The 26,043-nt window shown below is 39.9% G+C and overlaps 2 protein-coding genes across 2 annotated transcripts in view; one reads left to right on the top strand and one right to left on the bottom strand.

Moving 5' to 3' along the window:
- ALA3 (aminophospholipid ATPase 3) overlaps nt 1-24,368 on the bottom strand; it is a 289,031-nt gene extending 264,663 nt beyond the window's left edge. The window contains exons 1-3 of the mRNA XM_089411303.1: nt 23,827-24,368; nt 5,821-5,886; nt 5,521-5,582 (exon numbers count right to left, since the gene is read on the bottom strand). Of these exons, the coding sequence (XP_089267429.1) occupies nt 5,521-5,582; nt 5,821-5,886; nt 23,827-24,051 (353 nt within the window). The 5' untranslated portion in view covers nt 24,052-24,368. The remainder of the gene's footprint in view (nt 1-5,520; nt 5,583-5,820; nt 5,887-23,826) is intronic.
- Nucleotides 3,746-4,229, top strand: LOC149187184 (uncharacterized). The gene is made up of 2 exons (XM_089412368.1): nt 3,746-3,915; nt 3,979-4,229. The coding sequence occupies exons 1-2, from the start codon at nt 3,801-3,803 to the stop codon at nt 4,227-4,229; spliced, it is 366 nt and encodes a 121-aa protein (XP_089268494.1). The 5' UTR covers nt 3,746-3,800.
- Nucleotides 24,369-26,043: the final 1,675 nt, after the last annotated feature.

The following is a 26,043-nucleotide window of genomic DNA, read 5'->3' as shown; positions in this document are numbered from 1 at the left end:
TTGTTTCAGACCATAGAGTGCTTTGACTAATCTACAGAGTTTTTGTTCTTGACCGGCAACCTTGAATCCTGGAGGCTGCGTCATGTAGACTTCTTCCTGTAAGTGTCCATTCAGAAAAGCACTCTTTACATCCATCTGATGGACTTTCCAATTGAACTGAGCTGCTATGGCAAGGACAAGCCGTATGGTACTCATCTTGGCTGTAGGAGCAAAGGTCTCCTCATAGTCAATACCTTCCTTCTGTGAGAACCCTCGAGCAACAAGGCAAGCTTTATACTTGTCTAGAATTCCGTCTGCTTTGTATTTCACTTTATACACCCATTTGCAGCTAATGGGCTTTTTCCTTGCAGGAAGATCAAAAAGGGTCCAAGTGTGATTCTTCTGAAGACTCTGGAATTCAACTTCCATAGCCTGTTCCCACTCAGGTGTACCTTTAGCCTCTGAATAGGTTTGAGGCTCAAAAACACTGTGTAGGTTAGCCATAAGAGCAAAATTTACTGTAGACTATTGTTTGCTCTTATGTCTAAAAGTTCTACCTTCAAGGAGCTCATTATCCCGGAGATCACCAATGGTTTTAGCCCACCATTTAGGCCGAAGAGTAGAGGAACCAATATCAAGAGGAGATGGAGAAGGATCGGGAACAATAGGAGCAGCAAGAGGAGGGTTATTTTCCGGAGGAAGCACAGGTAGTGCATCATCAAATACTGATGTTGCATCATCCCTCCCATCAAGTGGACCTACCGGAAGAAGAACACTGTGAGGCTAATCCTCAGAACACTACTCAGAAGGAGGAGATTGAAAGAATCCTCTGTCTTCATCAAATACTACATCACGACTGAAGCTAAGACGACCAGTGGCTATATCTATCAACCTATAGGCCTTGTGATGATCACTATACCCTGTCATCATGAGTTTCTGGCTTTTGGAATCCAACTTAGAGCGCTTAGCAGCTGGAATCCAAACATATGCAACTGAGCCAAATACTTTGAGGTGACTGATCTTAGGCTTACGGCCAGACCAAACCTCTTCGAGAGTCTTCCCCTTAACAGCCTGAGTAGGTGATTGGTTAAGAAGATAGACAGCAGTAAATACTGCTTCAGCCCAAAATTTGTTCGGAACATTCCTGTGTTGTAACATGGAACGAGCCATTTCAACAACCGTACAGTTGTGATGTTCGACAACACTGTTCTGCTGAGGAGTGTAGGGTGTAGTTAACTGACGTTTGATGCCATGAGTATCACAGAAGTTGGAGAAAGCAGAAGAACAAAATTCCCCCCTGTTATCTGTCCTAAGAGTTATGATATTACAACCAGACTTTTTTTCAACTAAGGATTTAAACTTCTGAAAGATACTAAATACACCAGATTTATATTTTAGAAAATACACCCACATCTTTCTACTGAAATCATCTACAATAAGCAAAAAATATTTGCAACCAGTAATAAAAGATGTATGCATAGGACCACAAATATCAACATGAATTAATTGGAGTACTTTAGATGCGCGCCAGGATTCTCCATCCTTGAATGAAGACTGATGTTGCTTGACAGCTTGACAGGTGCCGCATACTCCCAACTGCTGAGTCTGAATATCAGGTAGCCCTAACAAAAGTCCCTCCCGAGAGAGCTGAGAGAGATACTGCATGTTTAGATGCCCATTTCGTTGATGCCATAGAGTGCTGATGGGAGAAACACGAGCTGCTAGAGCTACTTCTAGAGAATCTCTAGTGTCAGAAGCCTGTATAGACCATGATCCTCTAGGCCAACAGCAACCATAAGACTAGTGTCCCTGTCGATAATGGAGCATTTGTGCGCACTAAACACTACATCAAGCTGAGGAAAATTCCTCATAATCTGGCTAACAGACAGCAAATTAATTTCCATACCAGGAACATAGTACACATTCAGGAAGATGAGTGTGCGCCCACCACACTGGATCTGAATTGTACTTTTGCCAACCACTATGTACTCTTCACCTCCGCCAAATACTACTGAATCACTGAAGGGTGAGAAGTCAATAAACCAGTCATGCCTGTGAGAGAAATGGCGTGATGCACCAAAGTGAATGTACCAAGCCAAAGACGGGACATGATATGAAGACCTTTTACCCATAAAGGCGTAAAAGGCAGATTCTGTCTGCTCGGAATGTTCTGCAACATTCGCTGTCTGATGGGGCCCTCCCTGTTTCTTCTGTTCAGAAGCAATCCTTTGTCGGCAATCTTTCTTCATGTGGCCGAATTTGTAACAGTAATTATACTGCACATTTTTCTTCCTAGCAAGATCAAAAAACTGAGAAGAACCTTTCTGCTAAAAGGACTGAGAGGACTGATATTTGGCAGCAAAAGCATTTTCTGAGGAGGTTGATGAGGCACCACTACCAAACTGTTGTTTCCAATGATCCTACTGCATGAGTTTGGTGCATAACTCCGGAAACTTCAAATCAACATTAGTGGAGGTAGTGTTGAGCGTTTCTATGAAGTGCTCATGAGATTTTGGTAGACTTTTCAGAGTGATGACTACCATATCTTCTTCCTCCATGGTTTGACCAATGGCTTCGAGTTGATCTCAAATGTCTTTAATCTTGTTAAGATGTTCCTGTAAAGACATATGTTCGTCCATCATGATGGAGAACAATTGATTCTTGAGAAAGAAAGCTCTGCTCTTGTCGGATGTCTCGTGCAGTTCCTTCAAATGTTGCCAGATCTCGGCAGTTGTCTTGCCAAAAGGAATCTGCGGTAACTGATCATCAGTCACAGAGAGCTTGAGAAGCATAACAGCCTCTCGATTTCGATCATCAAACTTATCTTGATTGGTGCCAGCTGTACCAGGACGGAGCTCTTTGTTCAGAACGAGCTGATCAAGACGTCCATATTCAAAAATGGTCAACATTCTATGTTTCCAGATGTTATAATTGGTGCCATTAAAGCGTTGATTGCCTTCCAACATCAAATTGGTTAGTAAAGCCATCTGCACGTTTCCCAAGACACATAAAACAACAAAGGAGTTCGACATGGATTTCAATGCAAATACTGGTTGATCCTGGACAAAATCTGACAGGTGCTGGTGTACTATAAAACAGAACCAGAAATCGTTCTGAGAAGCGGGTTCAAGGAAATATATAGAGCACGATCTTTTACCAAAATAACTTACCCGGAAAGAATCCCCACAGGCTTTCAGCAGTACCCGAAACACAACAAACGAAGATACTCAAACCTGATATGTGTTACTTCATCTGCCATAAAAGCTCCACCACACCGCAGTCTCTCTCACACATCCGCCTGGACTGAGAATGAATGTGTATGCCTCGGCGAGTATTCATGCCTTTCTGACCAGAAATAACAGGTGGGTCAGAACTGAGAAAGCGATTTCCGCATTAACAGCTAGTTCGGCACAAGGAGCATCTGTCAAAGATTCTAATTCTACAACTTCAGAAATTTCCACAGACCAGAAGAAGGTACCGATAGGATTTGGCACAGCTGTTATAATAATAAATATTCTGAGAAGAGCAGGTGCAGATGTGACTGTAGCCTCCGTGGAGCCAAATCGTTCTAGCAGGAACAGCGGACCAGAACTCACCCACACGCCAGAAGCATGGAACTTACAACAACAACAAAAAACACCCCCGAGGACGTTTTACTTCCGCTTATGCCTTCTCGGTCACCGCAATGTCTGTTTGATATGCGTAAGCCAGCGTCCCGTCCAGCGTCCAAAATTTTAGTTGTGATTCTGATGTATCTACAAAGCTTTGGATAGATAACCCTATCTGAGATTTCGATTTTATGTAGAGAAATCTTTGTCGGAATGGCTCTGTTCTATGATGTTCGCAGGGCTGCCTCTTCTGTTACACCAGTGGCCTTCAGAGCCCTAAATCAGCAGAGATTAATTCATTCAGCCGTTGGGGCTGCATTTCAAAACCGTTGAAGGAGAGAAATAACGAAAGGAACAATATGGGTTCCATGCTGAGCGGCTACTTCAATAGCAACCAAGTCAAAATACGAAGAAAAAAAACTCTTGGCAGTGCTCGATGAGGAAATTCAGTGTGCAGTTGAATCAGACCCTCCCACGCAGGATGTCAAACCCGAGGGCAACATACCCTTCGAGATAGAAGATTTGCCAAGCGTTCAGACGATCGCACTCCGGAGGAAATACAGCAATGAGGAGATAAAGGTTGAAGTTCTCTCCGGGGATGTTGGTGACATCAGCAAAGAAGGTAGCCACAGCATTGAATAAAAAAACCGGAACCAGCAATAGCATACCCACTACGACCCCCAAAACGAGCCGCGCAATATCGCCAAAGAGAAAAACACCAGTGATCGGGAAACAAATGATCCTTGGCAACGTGAACAAGGAGGAAAGAAGCGGCAGCACGAACCAGAAATTTCGAAATGAAGCACGAAATATTTCAAACAATGAAAGAAAAAAATATTTCGGAAAAAAATTACCCGAGCTTTGATACCATAATCAATGAATGAATTGAATTGATTCACATGAGCAAATGAAGCTCAATAAGTAATACAGAGATATTTACAAAAATAGAAACATCAAGTTTCTATTAGGAAATAGAAACAACCAGTTTCTTCTAAGAAACTGCTAAAAAAGATAAAAATAGAAACAGCGAATAAGAATGAGCATTAAACACTAAATAGCATTATTCTAATAGAGAGCTGGTTGGTTTGGGCCCAACCAACCTAGCTCAACATCCCTCCCCTTCGATTACTTTTGTGTGGCTTCTTAATCTGGCGCATTGACAATCCAAATTGCAAGACCACCTTAATAGTGAATGTGATTCACAACCTGGCACTTGAGAGGTAAAGTTGTGGCCAAGGTAAGTGTATCTCAACAACAGTCTTATTCTAAAACCCAAAATCTCTTTCAAATTTTCTATTTATAAAACTATAAAAAAATATAAAATACTTTACTAGCTAAAAAAATTCAAATTTTTATCTTAAGTTTAGCTAACAACCCCTGGGATTTTGAGCATAAATTTTATATTTTGTCCAAGGGATCAATATACCTTGGTTTAAGCTTTTAAACACACATTCCACAGGTATATTGAGCTGATTTTTGCAAATTTGCATTAAATTACAACCATACATATTCAGATTTCGCAGAGATCAAGGTACAAGGGCCACATATAAGTAAGTTTTTATATTAAAAACCCTTGTAATAAGTTCCATATTTTTATTTCAAGCATATGTTTTTATATTAAAAACCCTTGTAATAAGTTCCATATTTTTATTTCAAGCATATATCATTAATTTGGAACTATTTGTAACTTATTCCAGCAACTAGAATTAATTCTTCTATTTGTTGCTGCACTTTGTTTTCTGCTACTGTTACGTGCATTTACAACATTGGGGACCCTGACATCTCGTATGAGATTCCCTAAAATTTGGAGGTCTCCAGATGTCTCCAGGACATGTTCCCATGCTCAGATGTCCTCACATCCCAAATGCTTTGTGGGACATTCTGATAACCAGATTTATACAAATATTTACTACACAAACTTGCAAAAATATACCTTATCGGAGTTGTAGATAAGACGGAGATCATCAGAAAGTATAGATTTGCCACTCTTCTGAACTGTCAATACAAAATAAGGACAGAAAATAGAAAAAAAGTATCAGATCATGAAACCAGTCCAAGCATATCATCAGATACCTTGTCTTATTAAAAAAAAGCATGGCATGAATAAAAATTAGACAGCTAAATAATTCATAGCAATCTGGTAGATATCCAACCCGGTAATCATGCACTTTAGAAATTAGAAATTTCATGCCTTAATACTTAACCTTCATCTTGCTACCAACAAACTTCTTACCTGTTCAAACAAACCTTTTGGCAAAAATGTAAGAATGTTGTACTTTGTTGTAGAAACCGAATTTCCCTGTGAAATAATCAAGAAAAAAACTTCTATTTCAGGCAAATGCAGTATCGCAAACTTTGCAAGTGCATTGTCCAATAAAACAAAAAATGTAAGCTCAGGATGAACACAAAAAATATGATCACTATGCATAATCTCCCAATTGATACGAATACAGTTTGTGGCCTGTGTGCATCTCAACTACGAGAGAAATATTTGTATGGAAAACTATCATATCATCAACCCCAAAAAGGTTACTATAATGTAGTCTTTTAGTAACTATAATTGTGATGGGCAAATGTTGTATGATGTAACTACTTTATTATTTTATGAGTGGATCATGGATCAAGTCGCAATGTCATCATTATGAAGACATTAAAAGTCCTTGTCAGGATGTCTCAAGTAGTTGGTGAAAAGTTGTATTCCCCACGCATTGTGTACATGTGACTTCTATCTATATAAAGATGCCCCCAATTTGAATTGAACAACTGTCATCAGTAGAGAGTGGAGGCAATTCTATACCCCATCTCTGCTGATCACATGTTTATATGTAAATTGTTTTCATTACATAAAAATAAACAAATTCCATGGCAAAGAATCCTATTTTCTTATTTTCATTCAAGATAGTATTATCATCTCTATATTAGCATTCTTATGATTTACCTCCTCTCAAGATATTATTATCTAAATTAGGATTTTTATCCTTTGCTTTTATCTATTTCCTATATTAGCATTCTTATTTTCTACAAAATAGTATATTAACTTATCTCATCTAGTACCACACATAGAACTGTTAATATCATATACTATTTTTATCTCATCTAATCTTGGAGGGACAAGAATCTAGTTAAATGCACATCTACGAAGGTTGGAGTTTTTTGGAGAATCAGTTATAACAGCAATATTTCTCAGTCAGTACTGGCATTTATCAGGTTTGGTTTACAACAGGTGCATTCATATCAGAATTCAATCATAGGTTCAGCTTCCTGTTTGTTGGGTCTACACAAGCCTTTCTTAGCAAGCAAACTCTAGTTGACTCTTCATCTCACTGTGAACAGGTCTAGGCTCAGGAACTCTACTTTTCAGTTCAATTTTAAAATTAAATAATGCACCAACAAAAGGATTATTGTTTTGCCGACGGTATAGTTTTCCCAATGGCAGACCAACGGCCAATAATAACCTTAGGATTATGTACTTCTAATGTTAATCAATGAAACTTAGCTTACAAAAAAAGGAATAATGTCAATGACAAGTAATTCGCCGCAAATTGTAATCAGAATCCTATCATCGAACATGAACAAGACTAATTCTGATATTCATCCTAGTATAGCTCCTTGAGAAGATGTTTATTGACTGCGCACGCCGCAATCTCTAGACTTGTTTCCACACAAAATGAACAATGCTACTAGCTTCCAATGTTTGGATAACAAAAAGGACTCAGCTCAATGTACCTTCTGTTGCAATTCAACTTGGACGTTGCATAGAAGTTTTAACATGGTCAATGCTCCTCTCAATATATAAACATATTTTCTCAAGTAAAATAAGTTTCAGAGTTCACTGATAAATGACATGTGGTTTACAGTGCATTCACAATAGAATGGTATGTCAGATTCAATGTCCATCCTTACAAGTTTCTTATGCATACAATCATACACCAATGAAGCTTATATACCATTCATTAATTGAACATAAATGAGAGAACAATTGTCTAAAGTATGTAAGCGACGGAAATTACGTAAAACTAATGAGGGAGTAAAATAATCCACTAATGCCAAGACAATAATGAACCAAACAAATTCACCACATGCAGCGAACAAATGGTTGGAAGGAGACATTCATACGTTGTGGGTCACACTTGACAATTCTTAGCACAATTCACCACTCAATAAGGGTCAAACAGTTATGCAAATGCTTAGCACCAATGCCATGGCCTACTGAAGATGGCCATAATCTACCAACTTGCACCCAATCATTGCATATAACCTCCCAAGCTCAACCTCTTGCAAAGTACAGCTTAAGGGCAAGACCTAAGTTGTGTAAGGCAATGGGAATGAAGCCTGAGCTATGTAATGCTTCAGTAGCCACCAATTTTTGCAAGACGTAATTAGTATTTACTAGAAAAATGCAATAGGCAAGTAATGGTTGCCATAGACCTTCAAATTTTAGAGTGAATCAAGCGGTGAGCAATACACAATTATTGGCGTTCTTCATTTATTCATGGAAAGCGAAACTATGAAGTAAAACATAGAGTTACAATGTAGCATGAATCCTTACCATTAAAATAATGAGGCGACCATTGAAATACGAAGAATTTTCTTCTCGCCATTTTTAATTGTCACCATTCACACACTAAGAGAAGAGCATTAAACAAAATAAGGACAACATTTCACATACAGGGATTCCTCAACAGCCAAAAAGAAATCCACACACAAAGACACTATTTATCCTGGAAACCCAAATGGGAAAACCAGCTTCCAATGGTTGTTCAATTTTCATTTCGGCTGTTTCTGTTTTCAATGCAACTCATGGCTCTGTGTGCATCCTCCTCTCCTTGGCCAACAATCAACCAAAAGACCTTTGAGAGTGAAATTACAAGAAGAAACACGGAGAGTTGGTGTAATGGGAAGGCCAAAAAACTTGACTTTTCATTTCCTATTCCTTGGTCTCTCTACTATTTTCATGCTCTGCTTTTATATAATTCTTTATATTTGCTCTCATTTGTCTCATTTAACTTTATATTGCATTATTTTTTATGTCTTATATAATCTTCATTAATTGCCAACTTACATTTACATGCCATCTTTGTGACCAACAACTTCAACCTTCAACTAGATGCTTGCTCTTTACAAAATCTCATCAATAGCCACTAAATTGTTTTTCCTTTCTGATACCATGCCTAACACTCAAAAAGATTTCTCAAATGGATCACCTATCCAGTCTTTAAGCCATCGCTCTAACACAAGCAATGTGTCTTCCTCCGCTACACACCCCTTTGTTTATAGTCTCACCTAAGCAACCCCTCCTACCCTACAACACTCATCCTCCTAACAATTGATAGGTGCCTACTAAGGGCAAGAGATGACTAACTATTCAGCCTCGGCCTAGCTCGGCATGTTGTCCCTCACATATAATCCTTCCCATAATTTGTAGAGCTATGCGTCAAAAATTACAACCTTGCCAATTTTGTCATCATGTCCTCAAAGGGTAAGAATGAAATTTTCGTCATTACTACCAAGACAATATCCAGTATGCTTGAAACCCATGATATCCCTTCAAGAACAAAACATTGATTCCTCTCCCTAACCAATGACTAGAGAAAAAGCCTACTGCTAAGATTTTTGCACAACCAAGACCTTACACCAAGTCAACCTCATCCCTACTAGACTAAGAAATTCCCAAGTGGATCCACCAAGAATCAGTGACTTTGTTCACCATCATCCTATAAATAATGATGATTTAAACATAGATGAAGTCGCATTATACATTCTAGACTTCTTCCATGGCAGCCATGTTTCCTTCTTGAGTTATGCAAAATTCATTGCTCGAAACATGAGCGATTAATTGATGAATCGCAATACCAAGTAAATTTTCCAATATCCCTCCTACTTGGTCTACCTATTCATCTTTTACTAGATCAATTCCTTGACCTACCTCGAGCTTCAAAAACCCCATAATGGCACACCTGTGGATTAACTGGATACCATAGGTCAAAAACAACATGAAGGACACTTCTCTATTCAAGTTCATTAAGAAGCTCATGCACATAGCTTTCTTAGTCACAACAGGGAAGGAGCACAAAAGAAAATGTCTAAAGAGATTAAACCCTCCGTAGAGGTGAGCATTAAACATGGGGGGGGGGGGAATTGGGTTATGTGAAATTTCCTTGAATTGCAGCAACTGGGATTTATTCTTCTAACTGATTAGCAGTTTCTTTGTTTATGGCATATTACAAAAAAATCACACTGCAATTCTTCACAATAAAAATATGTTGCGAAAATGTAAAATTAGGAACTGAGAAATAGATGCACACACATAAAAATTTGACACAATTATTTTGGACTAAAAGTCCCCAAAAAAACCTCGAAGGGAAAACTGGTGAAGTAGATGAGGGTTTATTTTATTATTATGCAACAAATTTGAGAGTATAAGAATTTGGGTGCCCAACTGGCACTCCTCTGGCAAATATATGGCAAAAATATGTTGGAGATAATTATCTGCCTCTGCAATCAATTCGACCTCCACTCGCCTACTCGAACCCCACACTGGCAAACTTGCACTAACTGGAATTCGCACTGTTGGGCTTGGAAAAACTTGCACTGCCTGGAAATTGGCTCCAAGTGCGCCGTCTTCACTCCCTCTACCTTTGGAAGTGGCTCGCTCTACCTCCTGGAAGCCAATCCGACCTCCAACAATTGAATCCTCTCTCTTTAGGCAACTCGCACTGGCGTTTCTGGTTGCTCGCACTGGCTTCTGCAGCCCTCTCTACAGATAATTCAGCCTCCTGTCTCCTGCCAATCTAGCACTAGAGAAACACTGGAAAACTCTTTGGAATCCTCCTCCAAAATTTTATGTTGCTCTCTCTCTATGCTCTCCCTCTAACTCGAACAACACGCTCACTAACATTGTGAACTGGGTAGTTCAATCTGCAAAGATAACTTATGCTCTCACGACTATATTCTCTCTCCATCCTTTCAAGCTGCTCTTATAACCTCTCGTTGAGACTTCAACGGCCAAGATTAAATCTCCATCAACGGCTAAGATCAATTAAACTTCATCAATAGAAGTCTCTAGGGCAATCTCGAACATCCTTAATTAACTTTAATTAACCAATTTCCCTAAGTTAAACTTAGGGAATAATTAAATTATTAGCTAATTAATTTAATTAAGGTGTTTCAAAGTCACATCTCACGAAACCATTTCTGGATTTTGGAGATCCTGTGTTCCTTAGCCTGTTAGCACCATCTGAGACTAGAACACTTGTCCAATGCTACCAAAAATCTAGTTCCCTCTTAGTGAGGAAGGTGCTCTCCCCATTATCTGTCCTCTACAACTTGTAGTTGGACTGACCACATTGTTGATAACTAACATATGTGATACAACTAGCTCTCACTGTCCATCATACCACTGCACAAACTCTAAGTATCTCACGTTGCTACTGCACTGCTCTGCTGTTGCAACTACTGCAATAATGAGTCTAGTCTCACCTGATCTCCCTCTAAAACAGAATTGGGAAATCTCTCTTGGATGAAAACTCCTATATGGAATCTCTATCTTGCTGGAACTGCTCCTGCAACCTGCATTTGGGCAATTCACATTGCCTCCTCCAGTCACATGAACCTCCTACAACTGCATTTGGAAGCCTGATCTCTGCCAGTCTACTGTGTCCCTGCAACTAGCTCTACAACTGTCTCTTGAAACTCTGATTGCACTTGGCCCTGCACTGCCTCTTGAGTAACTGACTGCGCCCAACCGGCTCTACTAATGTCTCTCAAGCATCTAACTGCGCCAAGTTCCACAACTGTCATCCAAGAATTGATTACAACTACTAACATTGATCACCTACTACTCTGTATTGTGAGTTCCCATAGCAAAGGAGTTGATCCATGTGAACAACTACTAGATCTAATGTGGACTTCCTGCCGCTCACCTATGGACCCTGCCCAAACTGGTCTTTGAAGCATCACGCTCATCCTCCATCTTGAGATATCACAACAATCAATGTGAATTCCTCCAATCTAGAGGTCAACTCATCTATCTATGTCTAGGCTATTATTTGCACCCCTTTCCTGTCCTTCTTCCTCTTTAGACAATGGGTGACAGTGACCAAATTCACCACATCCGAAGCATTTGACCTTCGACAGGTCCTTTTTATTCTTCTCACCTCCTTTTGAGTTTTGTCCCTGACTGGGACCCTTTTTCACCTTCCCTTTACTTGCAAGGGCAACGTTTTCTTCTTCCTCCTCAACTTTCGACCCTCTATTGTTGCTAATGGTAATGCCTTCAACTAAGCTGATCCTCAACTCCTCTTGCATGAAATCACTCCACAAGTGCTCCCAATCTAGTAGCTAATCTCGTCCGGTGATCCCCTATACAAAGATTTGTAATTCCTTCATAAACCGATTTAGAGATATTCGCACAGGTTCTTTGTCTTCAAGTTTCTCTCCTACAGCGGCTAGCTCATCATAAGACATTTTGAAGTTTGGTGAGATAAGAAGTCACACTGACACCCTTCTACATCTTCGTTCTCCTCAGCTTCTCCTTGAAAATCATTTTATGATTCTCAGACCAATCCCGGTATAGCTTCACAACGGCATCCCACATGTCCTTTGTCATATTCTTGTCTGCAATATGCGAGACAATGTGATCCTAAACCTCATTTAGGACCATCCTCTTAGTCTTGGCCATCTCTTTCTTGAAGGTTGCCAGCTATTATGGATCTACTGGTTTTGCCATGACATTTGTCATGAACTCCAAGCCATACTCATCCATAAGGAACAACATTTTGGCTTTCCAAACGCAAAATTTAGAGGCTCCATCAAGTATATCTTGATATTTGAGTCCTGCTTAAGCCAAACTCAAATAAACTAGAGACTGACGCTGGAAATCTCCTTCATCTTTCTACTCAGCCTTCCTTATGCTACTCGTACTCCCTCAGGAATGCGCAAATCTGCTCTCACTTGCCTTCGGAAATCCTTATCTGACACTTGCACTGCCTGCTACTCCTCCACTGGGCAACTCACTCTACCTTCCAGAAGTCTTTCCCCACAACCTTGGGAGCGTGCTTCCACCCATATAGAGCTTTCTTAAGAATGTTGTCTTGATGTCCATCTGGTGAATCTACCACCCCATCTGAGTTGCTAGGGATGTAACTGACCAAATAGAAGTGTATCTAGCAACTTGGGGTGAAGGTCTCCTCATAATTTATCCCTTCTTTCTATGCATACCCCTTTGCCATGAATCTAGCTTTGTACTTCTCCACGTTGTCATTTATAGCGTACTTGATCTTGTAGATCCAACGAGAACCTACAACTGACCTGTCCTTGGGCCTTCGCACCACCTCCCAAACATCATTCGTTATGATAGAGTTGTATTCCTCCAACATGGCATCTACCCACACCTGATGTTGTGCGGCCTCTTGAAAGTTGGAAGGTTTTGCAACCTGAGCCACCAATGCTTGGTACCTGTCAAGATGTCTGCGCTCTCTCTTGTTCGTCCTAGGAGCTCCAATGAACTCCTATGCATCTCTCAATGTCTGACGAACTTATCTATTAGTTAGACCACTAGTGGTAGGAGGTTCAATCAACTCCTCCTCATCCTACCTCTATTGCTCTGTCTGTTGTGATCTCACTGGATCCCCTACACCTAAGGAAATACTAGTACTAGTCACTGTATTGGATCCCTGCGACTGTCCCACTGGCTACCTCTGTGGTTGCCCCTATGCTAGCCCAATGGAGCTTCAGCTAGCTGATTCTAATCCCCTACAAGCATCTCATGGGATCTTTTGAAAGCTCGGTACTCCATGAACTTCACGTCCCGTCTCACTACAATCTTCCTATTGCTAGGAATGTAGATCATGTATGCCTTTGAGGTTTCACTATATCCAACAAGGAACCCCTTCTCTGCAGTCTGATCTAATTTGGTGCACTTCTCATCTGGCACATGACAATAAGCAATGTTGTCGAAGATTCTGAAGTGACTAACCTCTGGCTTCTTCCTTGTGAAGACTCTTTCCGGCGTTTTCTTCCCCAATGCTCTATAAGGAGTCCTGTTCTGAATATACAATGTTGTGTTACATGCCTTTGCCCATAGAAACCTGGGCAAATCCAGGTATATAAAATTGTTTTTGAAGCCCCAACTATAGTTTTGTTTGTTCGCTCCGTTACCTAATTCTGTTGTGGATTTTATGGAGTTGTCCACTTCCTTCTGATGCCTTCCTTTGCACAAAAAATTGTAAAGTCTTTATCAATATACTCTCCACCATTATCTAAGCGAAGCACCTAGAACTTCTTCCCTGTCGCATTCTCTACCAGAGCCTTAAACTCCCTGAAATGATCAAAAACCGCATCCTTGGTCTTCAAGAAGTAGATCTAGGTTTTCCTGAAATGGTGATCAATAAAGGTGACAAAATATCCAACCCCACTGAGAGCTCTAATGGACATTGGACCACAAATATCTGAGTGTATAAGCCCTAACACGCCATCTGCTCCGCTGCCACTTCTTGGGAATGCTTCCTTAGCATATTTCCCAAGCACGCATCCTCTACACACTGAATGTTCTGTGCCAAGTTTTGGAACCCCTGTTACTTTCTCCCTGAGCATCTTGAGTGCTCCATGATGTAAATGTCCCATTCTCCTATGCCATAGCTCATTCAGTTCTTTCCCACTACTATTGTCACTGCCTACCAATGCCATTGGAGAATCGAGTTGCAACCTGTATAACCTGTTGCTTCGAATTCCAATCTGTCTCACCCTCTTCCAGCTTGGGTGTTTGACAAACACCTTCCCTACAAAGTGAACATCATATCCCTTATCCTATAGTTGGGATACTAAAATCAAGTTCATACCCAATCCTAGCACATGCAATACATCAGCAACACTGGTGCTTGCTCCCGACTCCCTCTGAAAATCGATGGTACCTCTCCCCACTAGAGTACACTTTGTTCTATTTCCCATCGTAATCTGGAAATCCATTTGCTCCTCATTGTAGCTAGAGAAATATTCTCTAACTCCTGTCATGTGAGTTGACATTCCACTGCCTATATACAAGACAACCTATGAAGTTGAGCCTGATAAGCAAGCAAACTCGTCCTCCAATTTGGAAGACAACTCTTAAGCCTCACAAATATCAAATTGATCCATGGCCACACTAGAGAATTATGGGTATACTTCAATGTGTTATTTCTCTTCCTTTCAGCACTGAATCTGCTACCACAAACTACTGCAAACCCTTTGTGGCCAGACTAAGAATCTGCTCTGCGAAAGTCTAAACTGCTACTCCCTCTGCGTATCAGAGTCGTTTTTCTGGACAACTCAAATTTTTCTGCTACCTGCAACTAAAAAATCGAACCCTTGCCCAACGATTCGTACTACCTAGCTAGGTACTGTTTTGCCCCAGAAAATTTCTTTCTGCTGCTCCCTTTGAATAGCAAAATTTTCCTCCATCGACTCTGAGCATTCTTTCTATCAAATAGGCTCTAATACCATGTGAAAATTCCTTGAAATGCAGCAACTAGAAATATTTCTTCTAACTGATAAATTAATTATGCAGTTTATTTTATTTACGACAAAATAATGAAATATTCACACTGCAAATTCTTCACCAAATAAAATATTGTGGAAGCAAAAATAGGAGCTGAGAAATATAATAGCACACACACATAAAAATTTACACCATTATTTTGGACAAAAGTCCCCAGAAAAACCGAACTTGGAAAAACCAGTGTAGCAGTATGCTCTTAAGCCTCCTAAATATCAAATCAATCCATGGCCACACTGAAGAATTCTAGGTATACTTCAATGTGCTATTTCTCTTCCTTTCAGCATTGAATCTGCTACTGCAAATTGTTGCAAACCCTCTTTGCCCAGACTAAGAATCTGCTCTACGAAAATCTGAGCTGCTATTCCCTCTGCCTGCTAGAGTTGTTTTTCTGGACAACTCAAATTTTTCTGCTACCTACAACTGAAAAATGGAACCCTTGCCCAATGATTCATACTACCTAGCTAGGTACTGCGCAACCCCAGAAAATTTAGTTCTGTTGCTCCCTTTGAATAGCGAAATTTTCCTCCATCGACTCTGAGCATTATGTCTATCAAATAGGCTCTGATACCATGTGAAAAAACCTTGAAATGTAGCAACTGGAAATATTTCTTCTAACTGATAAATTAATTATGCAGTTTATTTTGTTTACAACAAAATAACGAAATATTCACACTGCAAATTCTTCACCAAATAAAATACTGTGGAAGCAAAAATTGGCGCTGAGAAATATAATAGCACACACACATAAAAATTTAAACCGTTATTTTGGACAAAAGTCCCCAAAAAACCCAACTTGGAAAACCAATGCAGCAGTATGAGGGTTTATTTTTATTATGCAGCAGCAAAATCTTAGTAGAATTATTTGGATGTTGTACTGACAATATAATCTGAGAGAAATATTGGCAAAATTATTATGAGGATTTTTCCTCACCCCGCAGCTAATTTTTGGCCCCGGATCTACCTACCCAGCCACACGTAAATCCTTTTGCGTCAACCTCTGCACAAAGCTTACGCAAGCTCTATTGTAGTTGTCTCCAAAAAACTCTAAAATCCACAGTTTTATCTCTCTCTGGCTCTGGAATTGACTCGCTGGCTCATTTGATCAAAATCCCAACCTCCAATTGTAGAATCACTAGCTCCTCCAACAAGATCAAATTGTTCTACTGCTATTCCTACGCAAAACCTCTGGGAATTTCCCACCCCCTCTCATTGCCTCTTCTGGATCTGGAAGACTTCCTCTGGTAATGTTGTTGACCTCCTCTACCACCTACTACTCACCCTCTGGCTCAATCTTCTTTGTTGAATCTCTGCTACTGGGAAAATCAAACTTCCTGGGCAACTGAGTATCTGCACTAGTATTCTCCATCTACCCATCGACCTCTTCTTATAATCTCCAGTTGGGACTCCTACAGCCAAGATTAAAACATAATCGATGGCTTAGATCAATTCTAGATCGATCTATGTGAGCTTGTAAATGATTCACACCTTTCTCAATTAATTCGGATTAATTAACCCCTTTTCCTAAGTTTAGACTTAGGAAATATTTAAAAATAGGCTAATAATCTAATTGAGGCACTTCTAAGTGGAATTTCTAGAAACGATTTCTGGGTTATGGAGAACACTTGTGTTTTAGCCTCTCCACAAAGTTTCGAGACTATAACACCTCCGATGCTACAAAAACTAACAAAACGACTCATTTGGAGCCAGCTAGCAAGCCGTATGATTTTCCCAGGCCAAGCAGTGGGAATTCCTGGAGGTTGAGTTTCTAATTGGGGTTCGAGCAAGTCAGAGAGAGGTCGATATTATTTGTAGAGAGGAGAAAATTTCTCCAAATTATTTTAATAGTAAATTCTCCAAAGGATTGCCAATTTGGCATCCAATTTTTTGTACTTAGATTTTGCTTTTGCATAATAAAAAAATAAACACTCATCTGTTGCATTGATTTTCCCTTCGGGGTTTTTCAGAGGACTATTGGACAAAAATATTGGTGTCATTTTTATTGTGTGTGCGCATCTATTTTCTCAATTTGAATTTATTTTCCGATGTGTAATTTAGTTGTGAAGAATCACAATGTGATTTATTCGTTATTTGATGTAACAAATAAACTGTTAATTAATCAATTACAAAAATAAATTTCCAATTGCTATAATTTAAGGAAATTTAACATGGTATCAGAGCATTGAAGATCATATCAGAGGGTCAATAGCAAGAAGGAAAAAATTTGCAATTTCAAAGGGAGTTATGAGCAGAATTTCTCATATTTGTGCATGCCACTAGGAAGTGCAAATTCGCAGAGGCAGAGGGTTTGATTTCCAGTTCCAGGCAAGAGGAAAATTTGATTAGCCTCAGTAGAAGAGATTTGCAAGTTGTGGATTTGTCGGGTAGCAATGTTGGTGAGCAAATCAATGATTTCATTGAGCAAATTTGGTTGCATTTGATTTGCAGCAACAGATAAGCGTTGGGTGGAATAGAAAGGCACACTGAGAGAGAGGAATTTCCAGAATTTCTCAGAGGGTTTCAAGATCTGATATTTCCAGTTGCAGTAGATCGTAACAGTTTTGCCAATCAGCCAATGTGAGCTTCAAAAGCAGTAGATCGCGTGCCAGATTCTGGAGGACTTTTGGAATGTTGAGCGAGTTGCCCAGATGACGTAGCAGGCAAACAAAAGCAAATCTGCGCATTCCCTGAGGAAATGCGAGTAGCAAAAGCAAGGTCGCAAGAAAGAGAGGAGATTTCAGTTTATTTCCCAAGTTTTGAGTTTAGCGAGGATGGCCACAGCAAGGCTCGAAGATCAAGATAGACTTGACGTCCCCTCAAACTTTGGCGTATGGAAGGCTAGGATAAATTTCTTGTTGGATGAGCATGGACTGAAGGAGTTGGCGGAAAATGTTGCTGTCGTACCAACAGATCCTCAACAACAGGAAACGTTCAAGAAAGAGATGGCCAAGACAAAGAGGATGGTCTTGGATGGAGTCTGAGATCATATTGTTCCACATATTGTAGAGAGGGCAACAGCAAAGGGCATGTGGGATATCGTTGTGAAGCTATACCAAGATCCATCAAAGAATCATAAAATGATTCTTAAAGACAAGCTGAGGACCACAAAGATGATGAAGGGTGAAGGCATGACTTCTTATCTCGCTAGAATTCGGAACGTCTATGATGAGCTAGCAACAGTAGGTGAAAAAACAAAGGATGGTGAACTTGTGTGAATAGCACTAAATGGGTTTACCAGAGAGTGGGCAATATTTGTTCAAGGAATCACTGGACGAGACAAATTGACTGATTGGGAATGCCTATGGAGTGATTTCACACAAGAGGAGCTAAGGCTCAGTCTTGTCCAGGGTACCACCACCAGCAATAGCAAAGGGTCGAAGGTTGAGAAAGATGAGGAGAACGTAGCCCTGGCATCTAAAGGGAAGGCAAAGAAAGGTCCCAGTCAGGGGCAAGGCTCAAAGGGAGGAGAGAAGAAGAAGAAGGATTTGTCGAAGATCAAATGCCTCAAAAGGATCTGTCAAAGATCAAATGCTTTAGGTGTGGTGAATTTGGTCACTACAGAGCCCAGTGTCCCAAGACGAAGAAGAACATGAATGGGGAGCAACATACTGTTGCTTCGCCAGAGATAGATGAGTTAACCTCTAGATTGGATGAGTTTGCATTGATAGAGGCTATATCTCTAGATGGAGGAGGAGCATGATGTTTTAGAGTTGCAAGTTTGGGTAGGGTCCAAAGAGGACAGCATCAGACAAGTGTTTCCTCTTAGATCATTACCTTGGGCTACAGGGGCCCACAGTTTTCAATAGCAAGAGGATCATTGTCAGTGGGCGGAGTCACATCTTAAGGGATAGTGCAGAGACTAGTTGCAGTCAGTTACTAGAGGGGCGCAAAGACAAATGAGCGCAGACAGATACTCAGTAGACAGTGAAGGGACTAGTTGCAATCAGAAACTCAGGGGACAGTGGCAGACCCAATACAAGGACACAGTGGACCCATAGATTAGTTCTCAGTTGCAATAGTTGCAGCAACAAAGGCAGCATGAGATCAAACGTAACGCAGGCAGTGTTAGCAGCAGTGCAAGAAAGCACAGAGCAATGTCAGGAGCAGCGCAGATGTAGGGTGCTTCACTATAGAGTTAGCAGATGAATCAGAGTATGTGTAGTAGCTTGGTGGACAGTGACATAGTGTTACAGATGTCAGACATCAGCAGCATGGAGATGTTATGAGAGAACACCCTCCTCGCTAGGAATTAGTGTTATTTTTTGTAGCATCGTACAGGTGTTCTAGTCTTGATTTATGTTAGAGAGGCTAAGGAAAATGTTAAAATTGGAAACTAGGGCCAAATTCCACTTTGGGCAACTCTTTTGAAGAAGATAGTTGTGGCAATGATTTCCTCTTTCTCAGAGGACCAAAAACGACCTAAAGATCACTAAAATTGGATAAGGGAAAACATATTTTTGGAATCAAGCCCACTCATGTGTAACTCGTCAAGGTCAGCTTGGTGTTATTTAACAAGTTAAACCCCTCTCCAACTCCTATAAAAGGAAGTGTCCTCCTACCTCATTCTACGCATCCACATCTCATATTCTTCTCTCTGAAATTGGTCGTTGCCCTATGAGATCAAGCAAGCAGGACGAAGAGCATGTTTTTGGGTTAGTTATGCTTCATATGCATCCTTAAGACAGTGAAGTAGCAAAGGAGGCAAGGCGTGGAGTTTAGATCTGTTTTCAGTTAGTCTATTTGTCTCTTGCAGGGCCAAGAAACTATAGGAAGGCAGCCACAAGACTTACAAAAGGTGCAAATGCGAATTGGAAATCTAGGGTTTGTAAACCCTAGAAAACTAGAAGTATTGGATAAGAATGCCCTAGGGTTTGTGGATAAAATCATAAAACCCTAGACCTAAACCTAGATAGATGTTTCCACTGAAAGAAGAAATCCTAGCTCATGTAAGGAAGGAAAGGAAAGTAACATGCTAATGATGAGAACGAGGATGATGAGTTTGCAGATGGATGCAAGGATCGAGAGGGAGATTCCCTATAATACTCAGATCAAAAGATAAGTACTTTATATCTCTCTTCCTTGATTATTATTGTTTTACTGTTAGTTGGCCTCTTGTCTTAATTTCTTTCGTTGGGTTATAATCGTTTCTTCGATGAACTTCTAATGAGGGTTGCACGTACATTGTGAACGCTGCCAAGAATCTGACTGCAAATGGAAGCATTGGAAGAACAAAGCAAAGTTCATGGCAAGAGAATTCTCCCAAGATCAAGTGATTTGTGTTTCAGAAGGAGAAATAGTATTAACATCGTGCCCAATGACTAGAAGAGCTCCTAGTTCAAAGGGAGTAGGCAGGCCAGCAAGTTTGAAGGATGCCATGACAAAGGAAATTGTGTCGGAGAGACATCAATGGTGACTTCCAAATGGATCTACAAGATGAAGTATGCGATAGATGGCAACATAAAGAAGTGTAATGCAAGGATTCTCCTAGGAAGAGGGAGACGACTATGAGGGGACATTTTCTCCAATTATCAAGTTATTAGAATGATTATTTCTATTACTTCTATTATCGGTTGGAAATTACATCAAATGGATGTGCATTGTGGACAGTACTTTCCTCAGTGGAGTAATTGAGGAAGAAAAAATGTAAATAGACTTATCTCAGGGGTTGGAGGTACATGACAAGGAATCTCATGTTTGCAGACTAAAGAAGGCTTTGTACAGGCCTCAAGTGTAGTACTCTGGAATGGATGGGTATCTGATGAATCTTGGTTGATCTTGTTATTCCATGATTCTGACGGGAGCAAGACTCACATGACAGGGCAGGAGGATTTGATTCCATGATAAAGGTAATAGTCAAGCAAGACCCTGCTTCAATGTCAGAGGAAGTTGACCTCTAAATTCAAGATGAAGGATCTTGGTTGGATACATTACTTCTTGGGACTAGAAGTGTGGCAAAAGTTGGGTGAGATCTTCCTTGGTCAAAGGAAGCATATTATTACGATCCTTTAGAGATTTGGGATGATGGACAGCTAGTCCATGGCCACTCCCATGGTAACTAATCTGAAGAAGTTAAGTGGCAAAGGGAGCAACCAAGATTGCCACAACAGGATCTGTTTCAGAGAGAGCACCCAGTCAAGGTGACCGGAAAGGAGCCATGGTACAACATGTGTTGAGGTATTGGCATGGTATAGTTGGATGTGAATTGAGAAGTACAACTATAGGTATATACAAATTTAGATTAGCAAAGAGTGTTGAAGACAGGAAGAGCACATTAGTATGATGATTGAGTTTGGATTCTAATTGGGCAAGAAGCAAACATCTATCACACTCAGGACTGAGTATATTGCAACCAATTTGGTGAGTTGTGAAACAGTGTGGCTTTGGAAGCTACTCGCGGGACTGTTTAATCAGGTGCAGGAGACGATCGTGATGACAAGTCAAAGCACATTGAGTGCAACAATATCTGGGACATGGTACAGAAGGGAGAAATGAGGCTCCAATGCATTTCCTCAGTCAAGCAGGATGCTGACATTCTCACAAAGCCTTTATCCCAAGGTGAAGTTTGTATACTTCAGGGACAAGCTTGGAGTGGTTGAGAATGTTTCCCTTGGTTGAAGGGATTGTTGATGTTGTAGCATCAAGAAGCAGACATTCTCCCTAAGTCAGGGTATTGACAAGTCAAAGTATTGACCAATGGCGATGTAACGTTGCTAGGGAGAATGGCCCAGAGTGCTCCCTGGGTGGGTTGACTAAGTGCCTTTAGCATCGGGCAAGTGACTTGCCATTAAAACATCTGACGACATGTGCGAATGGTAAATGGGCCCAGGGTTTCACGGTCACCATGTGTCAGGGTTTGCCTGATTCCAAGTGATGATTTGGTGGATTGGTGAAACAAGGACTAGCCTTAACCCCGGCAAGCTAAAAGGTATTTGGCCAGCGGGATCCTAAACGGCCTTTGGCCAGTACGTGACTAGATCCATTTACAAAGGGGATGTATCTAGTGGGTGACTAGATTCCTTTGCATGATGTTGATGCAGGATGCTTTCCACGTGGCTATGTAATAGAACACGAGGTGGATGGATTCATCAACCTAACAAGCTCTTACAACCTTTTCTTGGGATGGAGAAATTTTTCAGCGATGAGATACATCTGAAGAAGTCAAAGTGAATACCTCCTTAGCTAAGAGGGAGTGTTGATTTTTATTGTAGCTTTGGCCTGTATTCAAGTTGGCCCAAAAGAAAAAAATTTAAATTTTGAAATTTCGCCTCCAAAAATACAAGTCAGTTCCATATTGTTCAAGTCCGCCAGCCTCAAAGGACACACCTATTCGGGCTCATTAGTTCACTATATAAAGGGCGCTTGACTTCCTCCTCAAAGGACCAATTTGGATCTCACACACACATCTATTCTCTGTGACATGCAAAGGAAGGAGGAGACCAACGAAGTTTCTGAGGCACAGTTTGACTAAATCTGAGGCAGTTGACTGGAGTTTCTGTGTAATTCTGGGCAACAGACCGAAGTTTCCTAAGGCAACAAACCTGCGGAAGCAGTCTGAATTCTGAAGAAAGTGCAGGATGGCCGAAATTTCAAGAGGCCGAAATTTCCCAATTTGACCAGGTTTGACCTGGGCTTGTTTACCTGTCAATTTGACTTTATTTTGACTGGAAATACCAGATTATATCTCTTGTTGAATTGGATAATTTCTCTAAGAAAAGGTAGTTGGGTTTTCTCCTAGAAGAGGGTTTTCCCGGGGTAAAAATCTCTTGTGTCTTTGTGCATCATTGTTTTATTGTGATCTCTACTGTCCTAATGCATTTTATGGTTGAATTTCTGAAATATAATTGCTTAATGATAATCTAGAAGTGCTAAGATAATATTCAATATCATTAGATGTAATTATAAGTTTCAAAAATTGTGCTTGAATCTATTGCACTTGAAAAATCAACATTTGGGTCATATTGTTCAAAATAAGAAGTTTTAAAAGAACCTCTCCTTCAAAGGTGTTTTAGAAAGAACCTCTCCTTCAATTTTGTTTCTGCATTCCAGTTGCTTCGCGTCCAAATCTTTGTCTCTTTTAAAGGGTTTTCATGGTAATAGAGTGTGTCAATATCATATCCATCCTAACTGCATGTATCCCACATGTATGTGCATAAATATCTAAACGCCAAATATGGCACTCGGATAATCGATGTAGGCTTTTCATAAACATTTATGCCTAGCGCGTCGTTAATGAATGCGCTGATGATGAGTAATACCTGATTGTAGTTGAATTATATAATTATCTAAACGCCAAATATGGCACTCGGACAATCGATGTAGGCTTTTCATAAACATTTATGCCTAGCTCGTCGTTAATGAATGCGCTGATAATGAGTAATACCTGGTTGTAGTTGAATTATATAATTAATGGGAAATTGAACCAAAACAGAAATAAGTGGGCGCAGATTTCGCTTAGATTTCGTAGATGAATCATTTCAGACCAGTTACAAGGCGCTGCAGATCAATTTAAAGAAAAATCGTAATTGCAGATGTTAAATTTAAATCTTGGGCAGTAGATCGGGAGATACATCAAAATTTTGCATTTAATTGCAAGCTTCGGGGATGTGATGCAGAGTGGCTTAAAATCTTGTCTAAATAAATCATCGGATGGCATAATTTTAAGAATAAAACAACAGTTTATTTATTTGAATTGATGGATGTTAATCTTACCTGAAAATTGGAGAGCTGGTTCGCATCGCGGTCGTTGCAGTAGATTGTCCGATGACTAGGGTGCTGCGGGTGCACATGTCCGAGCCGCACGGTCTCATGGACGTGAAAACTACGCATGGGTTCCCTGCCTCTTTCTCCATCACCTTCGTCTTCTTCTGCAATGAGCGCCTTGTCCAGCCGTACTCGCCCTAAGCGGGACGGTCTCACCCTGTCCCAGCCCTTCATTCTCCACAGAGCAGGGTTCCAATCCCGCGGGGCTTCAAATGAATCTGGTAAAAATTCGAACCCGCGCCGGAATCTGATAGAAAAGACTGAAACTACCGCAGTGGAACAGAGGAGGTTTTACAGGTATTTTCTAACAGGACTGGGGGTTTGAGATCTCCCTGTCTGCGACACCAGGTCCAGCATCGATCTGTCCATCAGCTACAGATGACCTGCTGCGGACCTCTTCCCCCTCTTCTTCCCTTGGCGTTTTAGTTTTGTTGCCCCGTGCCTCCACTCTCCTTACCGGCTGTATCCGGTTTTCTGGCCTCGTTTTCTGTTTGTGGCGTTTTAAGACAATTTCAAGTCAATAACCTTAGGTAATCTGAAATGATGCCCCTTACGTTATAATGTTGAGTTGGCATTTAAAAAGCGCTCACGTTGCACATCCATTTGTATTTCGGTGGCAAAAATGGAGTATTATCAAAAAAACAAATCAAGAATGTTGCAATATTTATTATAATTTATTTATTAATTTGTATAGAAAATAATAACGGTATTTTCATTAGTAAAATTATATTTTTAAATGTTTTATTCGTGATAAGTAAGAGGGTGGATTTTTATTTTTCAAATTATGAATTTTGGAGTAACAAACACCTTTATATTTGATGTAGGTAAGTTTTCAACAATAAAAAATAGTTTTAAGTTTCTATTTCAAGATTAAAAAGGAGTTTCTATCAAGATAGTATTTCTTTTAAACATTTGACAAATAAATTCTTAACTAATCAATAGAGGTTTTAAATCTTACTCGACCATTATCCTTTTTATTAATTTTATTTTCAATAAAATCATATTCTTTATAGTAATATATAACATTGATCCTATGCATAAAATTAAATACTATTAATAATAATATTAAAAAACAAAATATTACTTTTAATTAATTATTTTAATATAATACGTTTTTAATTAACATAATTTTTTTAATTACTTAAAATATTTTTAATTAGTAAAAAAGTTATATTTCAGTAAAGATTAAAGAAATATATATAGTATTCTACTTTGGTGTGTCATTAACGAATCTATACAAGTGACATAACCATAGTTTTTTAATCATTTAAAAAACAAAAGTCTTTACAATTATGAAAAACAAAAAGATTACATAGCATTCATGTCTAAGGCCAAGTAAATCTAGCAAATCAAGATAACTAAAGAAACATCATAAAAGTAACCGAGAAGCAGACATAATTCATCAACCTACTTTTAGAGATTATGGTTCCTTGATAACAAGGGGTTTTTTTTGCTCCTTGGTGAGCAATCTTGATTTGGAGGGAGGCCTTCAAGTCGTTAAAAATGTTGACCCAAACATTGACCCATAATCTATAACTCATTTAGCATCATCATGATCTCCTTATGAGTTTCATTTCTATTGAGGAGAACTCTCCCAAGCAACATTTTCATGTGCCAATACATGTCAATAGTGTGCAGGGACTAATTAAGTCATCCCCTAGTGTGCCTGACGTCTAGTATACATTCAACAAAGTTATCTACAATCTTATATCTAATATGCATTCCATCTCCACAGTGATGCCCCGCTTTGCCTCAATTATATTTTCTTGAATTTGACGCGGGGTGTGTCTTTGTGTCTTCATGTTGATGTCTCCGCTCTTTATTGGTCACGAGAGTTCATTTCCCAATAGTAGGCAACTCCATGGCACAACCTACCTCTTTTTTTTAGGCATGTTGGGTTTCCATGTAATGCCTTAGTCGAAATTCAATCTCGAAGAGGTGAAGATGCAGTGGGAGTTACAGGCTAGAACCTTGAGAGGCGACCTTGAAGGTCAGAAGGATATCCCTCAACATAGGATGGACATGACAAACATGAAAGCGGTGAAGGTCACGGGGATGAAGAAGAAACTTTGAATTCATTTCCATAAGAACACTGACGCACTAATTTTGCACACAAAGGCATGGGAAGGAGGGTTGAGAGGGCAAGTGGGGATCAAACTACGAAAG

This window comes from Pinus tabuliformis, chromosome 3_1 (genome assembly GCF_031772625.1).
Source record: "Pinus tabuliformis cultivar Carrire ecotype Pingquan chromosome 3_1, CPIR1, whole genome shotgun sequence".
In the NCBI taxonomy this organism is placed as follows: domain Eukaryota; kingdom Viridiplantae; phylum Streptophyta; class Pinopsida; order Pinales; family Pinaceae; genus Pinus; species Pinus tabuliformis.
This window is presented reverse-complemented; position numbering and strand designations above follow the sequence as displayed.

What these genes read in the sequence shown, in the direction of transcription:
- LOC149187184 (XM_089412368.1), top strand. Translation starts at nt 3,801, where the DNA reads ATGGCTCTGTTCTATGATGTTCGCAGGGCTGCCTCTTCTGTTACACCA. An exon ending in TGGGGCTGCATTTCAAAACC is followed by an intron (nt 3,916 to 3,978) that starts GTTGAAGGAGAG and finishes CTACTTCAATAG; the next exon opens with CAACCAAGTCAAAATACGAA.